Consider the following 16,946-nt stretch of genomic DNA (forward strand, 5'->3'; position numbering starts at 1 on the left):
ATATATATATATATATATATATATATATATATATATATATATATATATATATATATATATATCATAGATAAATTTTTAGTATATTTTATATTTATGTATAATAAATTTGATAAATATAATCAATTTGCACATTAAAATATATTTTTATTGATTAATCACATAAAACTTTTGAAAAACAATTATATACATCAATAATTTGATGTGATAAAAAACTATATAATAAATTTGACTTTTTTAATGTCTACATTAAAAATCATATCAAAATTATTTTATGGGCCATTAAATTCTCAAAAATTATAATGATTGAAATTAAGATAAAAAGCATAAGATTATAACAGTTAAAAACAATCCATGATTTGCAAGAAAAGAAGGTCAAAACAAGAGGAAAAAATTTCATGAGAATGAAAGGAGGAAAAAGGAAAAATTGAGAGATGGAGGCCAGATTTCAGGCTGAGAACCATTACTAATCACCTTTACTCATTCACACACAATTTCACAACTACACACTCTGCATTCATTGCATTATCTCTATCTCTCACTTTAACATCATCACAACCTTCTTGTCCCATTCCTTCATCTTCATATTAATTTTGTTCCCAAAACAACCATGCCAATTCCATTTTCCAATTTCCACCATTATATTCAAAATTAACAACAGCCAAAGCACACACATAATCATCTTTTCACACACGGATTCTTCCAATTCTTGGATCTGACTTCCTCGGTTCAAGATCCAATGGCGGTTGCTACCAGAGGAACCAGGGGTGGATCTACTTTTCGTGGTCTCTTCTCCTTCCGGATCTTCATCTCTGCCATGTTCTCTCTTCTCTTCATCGCCACCCTTTCGGTCCTATTCACCAACAACCCCTCCACATCCCAAGATGTATCTGTAAGTTGTTTATTTTTCTTTCAGCACTTTTCCTTGCCCTTTAGTGTTTTCGTGCCAAATTTTCGATTTTGATTGAAACCCGTTTTTAATTTGCGAAATTGGAGACGACCCATTGTTGTAGATTCAATTTAAAGCTTAACCCAGATGAAAGGGTTTTAAATTGTGGTTACAGTTGAGATTGTGATTGATCCTTGATATTTTGGGAAATTGTAATTAGACTGAAAAACTTGGTGTTGTGGCCGAAATCATGGTCATGGACCGTTTTTAAAACCTTGCAACAGGATGATTTGGCAGACTTGAATGTCCCTTGTAATGGTTTAGGTGTTTTTTTTTTTGTCATAGGATCTTCCCACCACTGGTAATGCATACGTGCATCGAACGTTTTTGGCTTTGAAATCTGACCCTCTTAGGACCCGAGTGGATTTGATACACCAGCAAGCTAAAGATCACATAGCTCTAGTGAATGCTTATGGTGCTTATGCAAGGAAGCTCAAGCTTGACATTTCTAAGCAATTGAAGACTTTTGATGAGTTGGCGCACAATTTTTCGGATATTGCAATGAAGCCGGTTTACCAGAAGTCATTGTTTGAGACAGATGGTCCGATTGATGAGGACGCGCTGAAGCAGTTTGAGAAGGAGGTTAAAGAGAGAGTGAAGATTGCGCGTATGATCATTGTTGAGGCGAAAGAGAATTATGATAATCAGTTGAAGATCCAGAAGTTGAAGGATACAATATTTGCTGTTCATGAGTCACTTGCGAAGGCAAAGAAGAATGGGGCAATGGCGAGCTTGATTTCAGCCAGATCGATTCCCAAGAGCTTGCATTGTTTGGCGATGAGACTGATGGGTGAGAAGATTTCAAATCCTGAGAAATATAGAGATGAAGGGCCGAAGCCTGAGTTTGAAGATCCCACTCTGTATCATTATGTGATATTCTCTGACAATGTAATAGCTGTGTCTGTGGTGGTGAGATCTGTTGTGAAGAATGCAATGGAACCATGGAAGCATGTTTTTCATGTTGTTGCAAACAGGATGAATGTGGGGGCAATGAAGGTTTGGTTTAAGATGAGGCCTATCGAAGGCGGTGCATTTTTGGAGGTGAAAGCAGTTGAAGAATTTGCATTCTTAAACTCATCATATGTCCCTATCTTGAGGCAACTTGAGTCAGCAAAAATGAATCAGCCTGAAAATGCCACAAATGATTCAAACATGAAAAATGCCAAGTCCCTGTCCATGATGGATCACCTTCGATTTTATTTGCCAGAAATGTACCCTAAATTGTATAAGATCTTGCTTTTGGATGAAGATGTTGTAGTTCAGAAAGACTTGACAGGTTTGTGGAACATTGACATGGAGGGAAAGGTGAATGGTGCTGTTGAGATCTGTTTTGGTTCTTTCCATCGATATGCCCATTACATGAATTTCTCTCATCCTCTGATCAAGGAGAAATTCAATCCAAAAGCTTGTGCTTGGGCCTATGGCATGAATATATTCAATCTCGATGCTTGGAGGCGGGAAAAGTGTACAGATACTTACCAGTATTGGCAGAACTTGGTAAATTTCTTCTTATAGTTAGTTAACTTTTCTGTGCTAATGATTAGGTTCTGATTTACTGTGATCATGTTTGGATAAACTTCTTAACAAGTACATGGAGGACAAACTTCTCCAAAAGCTTATTTAACTTATACATAAGTTAACTTTAGGAGAAATTTTGTTCATTTTGTCTTCTTAATTTCTTCTCATTAAGTGCTTAATGTGAATCTTATCCAAATAGGATCTATGTAACTCTAGTTTTGCCAGAAAAAGTTTCTTGAGTAATGCTGAATCTATTCTTCTGTACTGTTACTAAATGCGTTTTTCTGTTATCAGAATGAAGATCAATCTTTGTGGAAAGCAGGGATTTTGCCACCAGGTTTGATCACCTTCTACTCCACAACCAAGTCATTGGACAAATCCTGGCACGTGCTTGGCCTCGGTTACAATCCCAGCATTAGCATGGATGAGATCAACAAAGCTGCAGTCATTCATTACAATGGAAACATGAAACCCTGGCTTGATATTGCTTTGAATCAATACAAAAATCTGTGGACCAAATACGTGGACAATGATATGGAGTTTGTGCAGATGTGCAATTTTGGCCTATAGTTGAGATCAACTCCCAACTGTCATCATGATAGAAGCTTGAGATAACATGTCAAATGTTGTTTTACCATATTCTTTAGAATCTAAGTCCATCTTAAATGTAGCCTGTCAGAGAAGTTGTGTTATCACCAAGTAAAATATACTAGGCAATAATTTTGATAGACTGTATTTGGAAATTTACACGAAGTAGTTTTTGCTTTTTCTTCTTCTGTATTTTGGAGCATATTTATCATGTATTGCTGATGATGGTAGTGTCATAATTTAAATTAACGAGAAGTCACTACTTTTCATCTTTTAAACACATCTACTACATGTTATTTTTTGTAGGTTTGTGACATGCCTCCTTGTATTTTCAATATTTATATGTATTATAGGCAAAAGCCATGTGGTAAAGAGACTTTTCAAGGATTTGGTTCACTTAGTGCATTTTAAACCAGCGATGTTTTCACGATCCAAACTGAGATATCCGGTTGTGGCATGGGAATAGATAAATCTGAGAGTAGATCAACAAATCCATTTGTCCAAGCTCTCGAGATTTTATCAGTCATTCTTGTGGTTGTTGATCGCTTCACAAAGGCAACACACTTTGATACACTGCCAACTTTTTTCAACGCCACTAAAGAAAGTAGCAGAACTTTTTGTCAACATGATTTGCAAGCTACATGGCCAATTGTTCAGTCTCCTTTCTGATATAGAGCCAATTTTCATTACTCATTTCGATTGAATAACACAAAATTATATCGCCTATCACCATCAAGCTACACAAAAGATAATCGAAGGTAGCAGATGTCGTTCAAACCCTTAAATCAAAGTTCTAAATATCAAATGATGTGAATCCAGAGGGGTGGATTATTTTTTTATGTATCTATCTTGGAATGCTAATAATAAGCAAGAAATTTGGACAGAATTAATTTTCTGAATTTTGGTAAAGAAAAAATACAAGAGGTAAATGTGAAAGACAGAAGAAAAGAATCGCTTTTTTTAGGGAGTCAATATTCAAAGGATGAAAAAATCACTTGATACAACCAAGGATTCTTGAATCACTTAAGAATTTAGTAGAATCACTCTCACTAAGATAAAAGAGATAAAACTCTAACATTTTTTAATAAAACTCGATTCATTTCCATCTTATCACAATGGTTCAACTTATATAGAAGCTTAAACCACCATAATTATAAAAAATCATTAATTAAAATCCACTTAAGCTAATAATTATCACTTTCATCTTATCACAATGGTTCAACTTATATAGAAGCTTAAACCACCATAATTACAAAAAATCATTAATTAAAATCCACTTAAGCTAATAATTATCACACCAAGCTAATAATGATCCCACTAAGCTAATGATGGTTTCTAACTAAAAATTGTGGTAACCCAAAAGTCACACAAAAGCATTCAACTATGCATTCTTTTAGTCTCCCAAAGGCTGACCACTAAGTTGTCAATTGGACCCTTATTAAAATTTAAAACAAAATCAAACCAAAGCTCATTAATTGATTAATCCAGAACATAATTTTGTCAACTAATTTTACAAAAGATTAGACCATCAATTAAACAAACTAATTACTTAAAAATTGCAACAAAGTGACACATCTCTGTCATTGGTTGGATTCACATCATACTCTCCGAGAAGATTCATCCCAAATCTTAAAGATGTATTTCCCCACTAGTGTTATTAAAAGTTTATTATGTCCTTGTAAAGAAATTTATTTTTCCACAACTTGGAACTAATTCTCGTCCTCTAGGATCAAATACAACTTGAATAAATTTAGATTTGTTCCTTTCTAATGGTTGGAATCCGTGGGGCTCTCTCTTGCCAATAACCTCTCACCTTCATATGTAAAAACATATAACAACATGCCTTGTGTTTCTTATCAACCAGATTTTGTTTTTCATCAGTAATTCAGATGCATAATAAAGCACTACGAACAAGTTTCCTTTTCAAACATGGGAGATGGTTTATTTCGTTCACATACTCATCCTTTTGTTCCTATAAAATTCCATGACAAACAGTAGAAGAAATATCATTGGCAAATAAAATTTTCATGCTCTGTTCCTCTAGTTCTTTTTCTTTTTCTTCATTTTCTCTTATTCATTTTTCTCTCATTCTTTCTTCACTCTCTTTTGCTTCTTTTTCTATTTTCTCCTTCAGCCTATGTTGATCCTTACTAACTTGTCCTGGTGTCATAAATTTCAGCTTTATTTCATGTCTTTCATGCCTCAAATAAAGCGAGTGTTCCTCAAGATTGAATGTTTTAAAACAAATCCATGACCATCCTAAAAGAAGATGAGAAGAGTCAATGAGAGCGATATCACATAATACTTCTTACCACACATTGCCTTGCAATGAATCTAATCCATGCTTGATTCAGATGAGAGCTTATTGGTAAGTGGAGTTTCTCCACCAATCTTTGGCTCAAAACATTGTTGGTGCTTCCATAATCGTATGCAACTAAATAGGGGTGGCCTTAGATTAAACATCTTGTATATAAAGTTTCTATCGCAATTCCAAACCCATAGCCAAAGTTCTAATACCAAATTTTTTACAGATCTATATAGGTTGGAATGCTAATAAGCAAGAAATTTAGGCAAAATTGGTTTTTTGAATTTGGTGAAGAAAAAATGCAATAGGTGAATATGAAAAGGGGAAGGAAATAATCACTCTTTCCAAGGGAGGCAACACACAAAGGATGAGAAAATCCTTTGTTACAACAAGGGTTCTTGAATCACTCAAGAACTTAAGAGAATCATCCTTACTAAGATAAAAGAGATCAAACTCTAATGTTTTTGAATAAAACTCAATTCATTTCAACTTTATCACAATGGTTCAACTTATATATAGAAGTTTAAACCATCATAATTACAAAGAATCATTAATTAGATTCCACTTAAGCTAATAATTATTACACTAAGATAATAATGATAATTCTAAGTTAATGATTGTTTGTAATTGGAAATTATGGTAACCAAAAAGTCACATAAAAACATTCTGGTATACATCCTTTTCGTCTCTCAAAGGCTGATGACTAAGTCGCTAATTAGGCCCTTATTAAAACTTGAAATAAAACTAAACCAAAGCCCATTAATTGATTAACCTAAAACATGTTTTGTCAGCCAATTTTACAAAGGATTGGACCATTAATTAAACAAACTAATTACTTAAAAATTGTATCAAAGTGGCAGATCTCCGTCATTGGTTGGATTCACATCACCTATATCAAGAAACACTACAAGAAATATTGATATTATTGATGAAAAAAAATCGTCGATAATGTTTAAAATTCGTTTGTAAATCGAAATTATCGACATCTTACAAACGACAGAAAATTCGTCGGTAAAATTATCATCGGTAAATTTTATTGATGAAATTCTTGTTATTTTGATAATTATCGATGAAAAAAACTGTTAGTAACTATCATCATTACTGGTCGAAAAATTCATCAGTTATATTTGCCAATAAATACCTTGATTTGATTCATCTTCTTCCTCCTTCCTCATCCTTTCTTCCTCTTCTTCCTTTATTTTTCCAATTTCATCTTCATTTTCCATCAACCTAAGACTCACAGTCTCAATCAACACAAATGCATAATAGAACCAAATCATGTTCTCCATTCTTCTTCATCATTATTATCACTTTCTTCTAGTTGCAACACACTCAATACCCACCACAACAAATCACTTCATAATGACATAGAAAAAGAAAAATTTACAATGACTATGACGAACTAGGAGGTGTGACAGTGAGTCACGATGATGATGAATGAGTGTGGTAGTGATTATCTTAGTATGGCAATGGCGAAGAAGAAGGCGAAGGACAATACTAACACCAATGGGCGTTGAAACGGTCTGTAATGGCCATAGACATTGGGTAAGAAGAAACCCCCTTGCTCTGAAGAAGAAGATCAATGAAGGAAGCATTGAATTGAAACTTCCGGTTGAAGGTGCCAATAGTAGCCGATAATGTCGTTAGCTACTCTATGTAGACAGACGACACCGACAACACTATGGTTGTGAATGGTTGTGGTGGAGAGACAGTGGTCCAATGGTTTAGGCATGAAAGGAGATAAAGATTAAAAAGCTTGGCCGCCTTTCTACACCCTTATTTCTACCACTGACGCACCTACTAGGTTATGTGGACGAAAAATTTGTCGCTCTTTCTATCGATGAATTTACTGAAGAATACATCGGTCAGCAATAAGAAGTTTAAATTATCGGTGAATTTTATCGATTATTTTAAAATTTGTAAGTACCTCAAATTTTATCGACAAAAAAATTCGTCAGTAACATATATCTCATTTATTGACGAAAATGAAATATGTATTACTGATAGATTTTATATCTATAATAAATTCGTCAATAGTCAAAATTTCAAAATTCATCAATAAAATATGATTTAAATTTTTTAATGAATTTATTTCTGTTAGCAAAATTTCTTCGATAATTTGAAAATATTTTGTAGTTTAAAACACATCATAATTCATAACTCAAAATATTTTCTCTATTTCCTTAATCAATAATTCAACTTTTTGTAGGTCATATCCTCCAAAATAAAATTATGGGATTCATTTATCTTAAATTAAGATAAACCTTGTGATTTACGGATTCCTTCGAGTCTTTGATTCCTTAATAGAGTAGTAGTCATCTGATAATTTGCATTGCTTCTATCATTATTATTTTCCTATGGTTTGTCATCTAGTGTATGAATTGGTACTTGTAAAACAAAATGTTATGATGAACACATTTTACAGGTTTCGCATAAAACATTGCTTTTATAACAACTAATGTGACGTCCTAATTTTCTTTTTTTTTTCTTTACTAATGCAATTCTAAAATACTATATACTTTTTAAAAAAAATTACAACACCTTAATTATTTATTAAAAATATTACATTTTTATTTTGATATACACCTTTATTTTACATATCCACACTATAATTATACATTGTTCACTTATATACATCCATTTATTTTGCTTCTAGTAATTTTAAAACATTTTTTTAAAGAAAACACTATTCTATCAACATCGTATAAACAGGATTCACATAAGCAGTGGTAGCCAGAATAGTAAAGGTGATCGTAATGGTTCTGTCAGGGTTATCGGAAACGATTCATCAGAAAAAGGCATTAGTGTTGATCCTCGTCCCTTAAATATATGAAGAAATTAAATTTGTGTTGTTTTCATCTTCACATATGTAACTTTTCTTTTATAACTTTTAAATTGAATATATACTTTTATTCTTCATAAATATTACTTATTTTAAAAAAGTTCAAAACTAAAAATTAAACTATCAAAATCTAATTAAATATTAAGAGGTGCAAATATTAAAGAAAAATATATGATAATGTAGTTACAATTAAAATAAACACATACCAGTTAATTGTTTTTATCTTTATAAAAAAACATTATACAAAAGAGATAAAATAAAAAATACAAAACTAATACTTTAATATCAAAGAACAAAAAAGACTTACTTTTATTTCTTTACTATGAATATAGAATGGAGTGAAAGATCAACAAAAACCCTTAATAAAGGCTTAATATTAGTGATGGTTTCTATTTTTGTCAGGTGTGTTCGATTTGGTCTCAGTTTTTTTTTTTCTGTTCAATGTTGTCTGAAAGAATGTAATTTTTGTTCAATTTAGTCTTTTTTTGCAAATGGCGTTTAAATCGTTAACGACCATTGCTCTAGTTGTGCAAACCCCAAATGAGATGGCATTTAACTTCTGCTATGTCACTATCTTCTTCAACATTCAGCCTAAACAGAAACGAAACCCTACTTTCTCCCTAGTCACCTATCCCTAGTGCAGCCACCGATCCCTAATGCCACCGCCGCCACAGAGATCGTCCAAAGTCACCACTGCCACCACTGCCACCACTGCCAGTATCTGGTACCTGCAAATCAAACACAAGCACCCAGAAACAGAGAGAAAGTTGAATAGGACCACCCAAACCGTTAAGTCTTCACCGTCAATAATGTTGCAAGCCACCCTAATCTCAACGCCATTCGAATCTTCATTCTCGCGCATCAGCCATGAATCATCTAAATCGAGAGCTTCATCGTCAGCGCGACAATCCTTGTTGTCGTCGCACATAGCTTCAGGGCCATCATCTTCTCCAACCTACAGAAAACCACAACGAAATCCAGAAAAATTCCAAATCAAATAAACTTAGAATTGCGCCGCTGCTTGCCTCCACCGACCACCATGAGTGCTTTCTTACGCAACTAGGTTCGTCTTCTTCATGCTACCATGAGCCACACAATTCGCGAAATCATCCTCCATTGAAGCAAAACCGCGAGCAACATTTTCCTTCTTCTCGCGATGCAGGCGCAGGAAGGTTTCCCCCAAATGCAGAATCCAAATTTTGGGGTGGTAAAGGGGCTGCCACGAAGACTCTACTTTTGACGTGACAGTAGTTAAATGTCATCTCATTTGGAGTTTGCACAACTGAAGCAATGGCCGTTAACGATTTAAATGTCATTTGCAAAAAGGACTAAATTGAACATAAATTACATTCTTTAGAACAACATTGAATAGAAAAAAAACTGGGACCGAATTGAACACATCTAAAGAAAATAAGGACCATCAGAAATATTAAGCCATTAATAAATTAAGAAACAGAAAAAAAAACTAGTATTACATCTTCTTTATTATTATAATAATAATAATAATAATAATAATAATAATAATAATAATAATAATAATAATAATAATAATAGTAATAATAATAATAATAATAGTTAGTGAAAATTTATATATAAATATATTTGCAGTATTACGTTAATTTATAATATAATATTATTTAATTTATCAAGATATAAATATTACATTAATATTTCTATAACTAAATTTAAATATTATTATTTATTACTATTATCTTTAGTAAAAAGAAACATTATCTTTAATTAATTAATTTCTTTTAAATGATATATATCTATATATCTAAATGTGTGTGTCTATATATATATATATATATATATATGATACAATAAAATTATTAATATATATATATATATATATATATATATATATATATATAAATTATTATATTTTAGGTGTTACACTATCACTGAAAGGGGCAACACAATTGTGAACATAAGAATTAATAGGTTACAAATATACAAAAGTGAAAACTAGATGGGAAAATGTTAAGAGATAGACTAAAAGATTAGTAGAAAACGTGTTTTTACCTCAAAGCTAGCTATATACTGGTTGGAACATGTATAAAAATAATACACGCGTGCTAATAAAAATAATGTTAGTATAAATAATTGGAAGGATACAATTCATAATATTTTGAAAAGTAAAGGAGAAAATAAAATTGAACATGGATGATTTCTAGTCTCTATAAAAAATATTAAATTACAATGCATGAAAATTAAACTCCACAACATTTGAATACCTGGAACGTAAACTTCGCTCTGTTTACTGCTTCGATTTCAATAAAAAATAGTTGAACAAGAAGAAAAAAAAAAAAAGGTGGTCAAAGGAAAAGTAATATTTAGCTTATAGCGTTACGTTTCAACAAAAAAAAGTACACCAAAGCCAACGTTCCTCGACTTGTTTTCATAAAAAGGAAAAAAAGCTAAAAGCACTTAAGCCAGGGATGAGATTATGATTTAAGGTTTTGGAAACATTTTAGGAGTCTTATTATATATTAGTACACTTCTTTAATATACCTTTTTTGTTTGATTGATATTTAAAAAAAAAAGTTAAATATGTATTTTTTTTTCTCAAACTATATATATTATAAATATTTTTTGTTTTATTTCTAAATAAAATTATAATTATATTGGTTTTTAAATTTTGTGAAAGTCATATGAAACTTTTTTCTTTAACAAACTACAAGTAAAGATTGTATTATAATCTAGAATTCCGTTTATTACATGAAAAACTCACCGAGTATGAAAAAAATTATGAAGTATCGTTTTGTTGGAAAGGAAATTTTACATGACTTTTATTGGAATGAGAGATGAAATAATTTATAATTTAGTTTAAAGACTAAAATACACTTTCTTATAATAGTTTGGAGACAAACAAAATATCTAATCCTTTAAAAAATACAGAATAAAAAAGGATATTAATTAACAAAATTTTATAAGTTTTAAAATCATTTTAATCAATTTAATTAATTTTAAAAAATCTGAAATTTGAAAACCTTTAGTATGGATTAATTTCATCATGATTAATTAATTTAATTAATTTTGTTCACAAAAGCATCTGTTTTATATCCCCCATCTGATTATTTAACCCTAAATAAAATCATAAAAATAATAACTAAATAAATAATATATATTGTGTCACTCAATCTCACAAAACTTGATTTTGAATTTGTATCTTGCCCTTTTATATGGTGACCCCTCAACCTTGTGCACTTCCATATTTCTTTCCAAGTATTCTCACTTTTCAGCTCATGATTTTTGGTTTTAAAGTTCAACTACTTTTTGGCATCAACATTCTAGTAACACATTCTTATTATGTAGTACAAAGTGTAATGCAAAATCACATATATATGAGTTGTATTTTCTTGTCTTGATAACAAAGTAGAATGTTGCTTGGGACAGCCTCATAAAACAAGCATTATTAGATGATTTTAGATCATTGTTTTTTCTCCCTCTTATTCCCAACACAGCTGTAGATAGATATGATGATTTTGAAACATTTGAGTATATATGAGGAGAGGTTTCAGCTTCACTTTTTCATGAGAAGATTGTAGAAGTTCAATCAGAAGACATATTTGGAATGGTGAATAACCATATTGCCCTTGCAATATGCAGGAATTGACAAAGACTCACCCATGTGTATCTGATTTTGAAGTGGACAGTGACAGATATAATATTTTAGGTTCATGAAATATTTTCTGCAAACTAATTGGCTTGTCTCAAAGGTAATTAGGTAATGGAAAGGGAATCTCTAGGGGGGAAATGTACTTTGAAAGCCAGGGAGAAAAGGATGGATCATGGAATGTAACCATATTTTATCCACATAGTTCAAAAAATCTTGTCACATGGATCTTTCTAATTATTATGCTTTTTAGCTTAAGCTTTAGGTTTCAATTTCCATTTGCCAAAAACAATCCCATTTTTATGAAACCTGTACCAGATTTACTTTCTTACAAGAGAGGTTCTACCATGTTGTACATGTACAACCACTACAAGTTTTGTACTGTTCTATTATCACAAATATAAGCTTAGATTACTATGAACATTTTTATATTATTGAAACTATTTAAGTTATAAGAGATCAATTTAAAATATAACTCAGTTCTACTAAATCAATTAGTAAGATGAGTACAATGGTCCTTTAATCGAAAGTCTTTCACGCAAAGGGTTTTAGGTAAGCATGTTTTGTTAAGATGAACGGCGAATGGGTACTCGTGATTGGGAATGCTTCCGCTAGAGAGGAGTCTACCAATGTGGAAAAGACTCACCCTTGAAGGAAAGATTGTTGAGAATCAAAGTGTGAGTCCAAGTCTTACATTAGATAAAAATGAGATACTAGAACATTATATAAATGTAAAAGACCCAATAATCTATTGCTTTAGGTTTTGAGACAGAGAGTGATGTCAATTCTTTATATGATTGAATTCATATCTAAGTAGTGATGTATCTTTCTAGTAAAACTTTTTTATAATAAACACTTTATAAAATTCTGATACCATCTTAAAAAGTGAATTTTAAACCTAACTTAATCTAACAAGTTTCTTTTTTAAATTAAATTAGATTTAAAATTTATTTATTAAGATTTAGTAAAAAAAATTCAACAAGATGAAGTGAGGTAGTTACTATGGATAAGAAATACACGTATATACAGTACTTGAAGGGCAAGTAGAAGTCGTTGTCAAAGATGGAACAACATGAAGTAAAACAACCTAATATTTATCCATACAGTTAAGTAATCTTAACAGTTTGCAAAAGAACTCTTAACCATGTCGTGTTCATCAGTTAATTAATCCTCGTTCTTAGTATCTTTAAAGAAGCAACCGACTTTTAACAAATACCACTCATTAATAACAGTCTTCAAAGTACTGCAAATTCATTGCAACTATCATCATTGAGCAGTAACTTCTGCAGGTTAAAAGTTAACATTAAAGAAGATTACAAGGTAATGAAAGCTCTTGTACTTAACAGCTCAAAGTCATAAAAACCAGTATGCCACGTTTCATTTGTTTTTGTTAATTAACACATCTTTATAAATTTAAAGTTTCATGATGGTTAATTAACCACTGATTTCTGTGAAATAAAATTAACTAATTCCTTTGCTTAATTGAGCTTAGTTTGTACTTGTACGAAGATAATTGGCTGTAAGGAAATGATAAATTTATGGTATGAAAAGGGCATTGCTTTGTTAGGAGGTGTACATTGTTTGCTTCAGAAGTATGCCAATGAGTGGTTAGCCCCCCTAATGAAACTCATGCAAAGAATGTAAGTTACACACAACTACAAAAACATTTGAAAATTATCAAACAGTTTTGTCAAGCATGCCACACTTTTGCCATTATATTAAAAAATCAGTATACATATATATAGGTAACACAGTCTCTCTCTTCTCTCTGGTATATATATCAACACACGTGAATTTGAAGTTTGAAAGCTTTAGTGATAAAAGAGAGAGTATTATGTGAAGTGGAAGCAAAATAGTTTCTGTTCCATACACTAAAAGACTATGATTACCTTGTGAGTGAAGTAAAATGAAAAAAGACAAGAATTGAGTCAAAGACAAGAAGAGCAACCATCTTTTCTCTTGATCACTCTCTTTTTTTTTTCTCTTGGCTAAGGAGGTCCCCCTCCAATCCGTTTTCCACTCTACCTATCAACCAACAAACAAACACAATATTCCCATTTCTCATATTCATATTTTAAGCAAACCCCACAACCATCATCATCATCATTTACCATTCCCACCCCATGAAGCCTTCTCTCTGTCCCTCAAAACCATCATTCACCTATATAGCTTTCTCCTAGATCTCCATCACAACCCACTTCATAAGGCCCTCAAGCCTTTCACACATCCCTCACACCCCTTTATCACCCCTTTCTGCCAAATGAGGAAACCTGATATGATGCCAAAAGACAAACTCAACACCACTACCACCACCATTAACACCACCACCAACAACAACAACATTAAGACCAAGCTAAGAAAAGGGTTGTGGTCACCTGAGGAAGATGAGAAACTGATAAGGTACATGATCACTAAGGGACAAGGATGTTGGAGTGACATTGCAAGGAATGCTGGTCTTCAAAGGTGCGGCAAAAGTTGTCGTCTTCGTTGGATCAACTACCTCAGACCTGATCTCAAACGTGGTGCATTCTCACCCCAAGAGGAAGAACTCATCATTCATTTGCACTCCCTTCTTGGAAACAGGTACCAACTTCATTCCCTTCATTGCATTAATGCCAACTTTCTTAATTATACCTCAAAGTTCTTACCTTTCTTAAAATAACAACTTTTTATGTGAGAAAAGTTATTTACATAACCTACAACTCTTCGGGATTCTTAAGAATGGTAAAACAGTTATAAGATTTAATTTAAGTTGTTAAATATCATCGGAGAAAACATTTTTAGTTTTCTAATTTTATGTGACATTATAAATATAGTCCATTAAAAATCGAAGCAATTCTATCATGGTTGTATCACTGGAGGTCTTTTAAAATGATTAAACTGTCATTAAAATGAATAAACAAAAAATGGCTTTGATAAAGAAGTCAAACAAATATTGAAGCAATTGCCATTCAAGATTAATTTAACTTGTAAAGGATATCTAATTAATATATATATATATATATATATATATATATATATATATATATATATATATTATTGTTGATAAAAGAAAAACTTGTAAAGGGTATAGGGCAAACTTCCAATCATGATGATCCTTTTTTATAAAGAAATTGACTGAATATAGATTTTTATATATAAAATGTGAACATGTTTAATTACATATATAGATGACGTAGCCTAAAAGCATTTCAGGGGTTTTGCCTTAACTATCATGGTTTAGCTTTCTGCTTAAGGATGAACTGACCCATAATATACATTTGACTATTCACTATAAATCTTTGAAAATCTTTTCTAAACCATCAATATTATTAAATATTAAACTCGTCTCTTCCATCATTATCATCAGTGTATAACATGTCAACAATACTTTTTCAGCACAACTTTTATTTGCTATAATTATTGACGCTCACGAGATGACGTATACATCACTCTATATATAATTAATCTTATTACTTCAATACTTTGCGACTAATTAACCCGTTATTAAGGGTATATATATTTAGTTTATATTGGTACAAGACACTGTATCCATGTAGCAGAAGCTACACATAGTATTCAGAAATTTGTACTAGTGTTGAATGAAGAACAGCATTGAAAAACATGATTCGATTTTGTTTTAACCATGTTGAAGTTGTGAATCTCAGATGGTCTCAGATTGCTGCACGTCTTCCTGGTCGCACAGACAATGAGATAAAGAATTTCTGGAACTCCACACTGAAGAAAAGGTTGAAAGTGATCAGCAGCAGCAACATCAACAACACTTCATCACCAAACAACAGTGACTCATCAGACCCTAGAGATGTCATGGGGGGGATAGTGCCAATGAATGATCAGCATGACCTCATGACCATGTGCATGGACTCCTCCTCATCAACATCATCATCATCCATGCAATCCATGCAAGCCAACATGGCACTAACTGACCAATTTGACCCCTTTCCTTTGTTGTCCAACCGCTATGACATGACCACCGGTGCAGCCGGTTTCCTTGACAACATGGCTGCATGCTTAACACAAGTTGGTATGGCAGATCATGATGATGGGGTTGTTCATGGAGGTTATGGGGCATTGGAACCTAATAAAATGGGGATAGAAAGCGACTTTTCCCTTCCTCCACTAGAAAGTAGAAGCATTGAGGACAATTCTAGTAACCCAATTGATGTGAAAAGCCATAACAACAACCACTTGAAGAACAGTTGCTTCAGTAACACTGATCATCACCATCACCATCATCATCATCATAATTTTCAAACCTCCAACAACGTAGTTGTAGAGGATTTGTTTGGTTTTGGAAATCATGGGCAAGGGGAAAACTTTAGAATGGGAGAATGGGACTTTGAGGGTTTGATGCAAGACATGTCCTATTTCCCTTCCCTTGATTTCCAAGTTTAAGAAAGTCATTAGATCCACCTCACAACACATAAAACAAAAATCGGCTTAACATTAAATCTTGTTAACGCCATTCCAAACACACATTAAATCTTAATCCTTTTTTTTTTCTTCAGAGTTTCCTTATTTCTTCCTTCCAATTCTGTAAACAACTCTATTAAGGATACTGGTTAAAGAAAACCACAAAAATAAAACTTTTTTTCCTTTAAAAATTATGATCACTAGAAACTAATAATAAAGTGGATCAATAGCATTTTTTTAAAAAAGAAAAAAAAAATACTTGTTTTTACTCTCTTTCCAAGACACAAGCCCTTTTACTTGTTTTTTCTTCGTATTACTCTCATTGTTTCTTCTTTCTTTTCTTGCTTTTATCAAAACAAGTTGTCATAACTCAATTGTCAATTGTTCTAGCTAGATTTATTTAGTTGTGCAACAAAAAAAAAATGCATTGTACACGTGCATAGGGTGGGCCTGGGATATATATATTTCTTGCTTTGTTTGTGCCCTAGCTGTTTCCCTGTTATGTGTTTCATGTCATTTTCAAGGAATAGCTTGGTTGGTGCAATAATGTAAAAGAGAAATGTGAATAGTCATACTTTAGAATGTCAAGAGGAAAATAAAGCCAAGTTGAAATTGTATGTAGTATTGTGTATAACACAAGGAATAATGTGGAGTTGAAAGTGGTTATTTAGTGCTAGATAATATAGATCTTTAATACAATATGTAAAGACATCAA

The 16,946-nt window shown here is 32.0% G+C and overlaps 2 protein-coding genes across 2 annotated transcripts; both read left to right on the forward strand.

Annotated features, from left to right (window-relative positions):
* Nucleotides 1–380: 380 nt before the first annotated feature.
* LOC106773815 (probable galacturonosyltransferase 9) lies at nucleotides 381–3,448 on the forward strand. Its single transcript, XM_014660573.2, has 3 exons — nucleotides 381–889; nucleotides 1,232–2,443; nucleotides 2,759–3,448. Exons 1-3 carry the CDS (start codon nucleotides 737–739, stop codon nucleotides 3,032–3,034), a joined length of 1,641 nt encoding a protein of 546 aa, XP_014516059.1. The 5' UTR covers nucleotides 381–736; the 3' UTR covers nucleotides 3,035–3,448.
* Nucleotides 3,449–13,775: 10,327 nt separating this feature from the next.
* On the forward strand, nucleotides 13,776–16,422 carry LOC106766201 (transcription factor MYB83). The gene is made up of 2 exons (XM_014650952.2): nucleotides 13,776–14,401; nucleotides 15,466–16,422. Exons 1-2 carry the CDS (start codon nucleotides 14,079–14,081, stop codon nucleotides 16,211–16,213), a joined length of 1,071 nt encoding a protein of 356 aa, XP_014506438.1. The 5' UTR covers nucleotides 13,776–14,078; the 3' UTR covers nucleotides 16,214–16,422.
* The last annotated feature ends 524 nt before the right edge of the window (nucleotides 16,423–16,946 follow it).

Source organism: Vigna radiata, chromosome 1 (assembly GCF_000741045.1).
Source record: "Vigna radiata var. radiata cultivar VC1973A chromosome 1, Vradiata_ver6, whole genome shotgun sequence".
Lineage (NCBI taxonomy): Eukaryota > Viridiplantae > Streptophyta > Magnoliopsida > Fabales > Fabaceae > Vigna > Vigna radiata.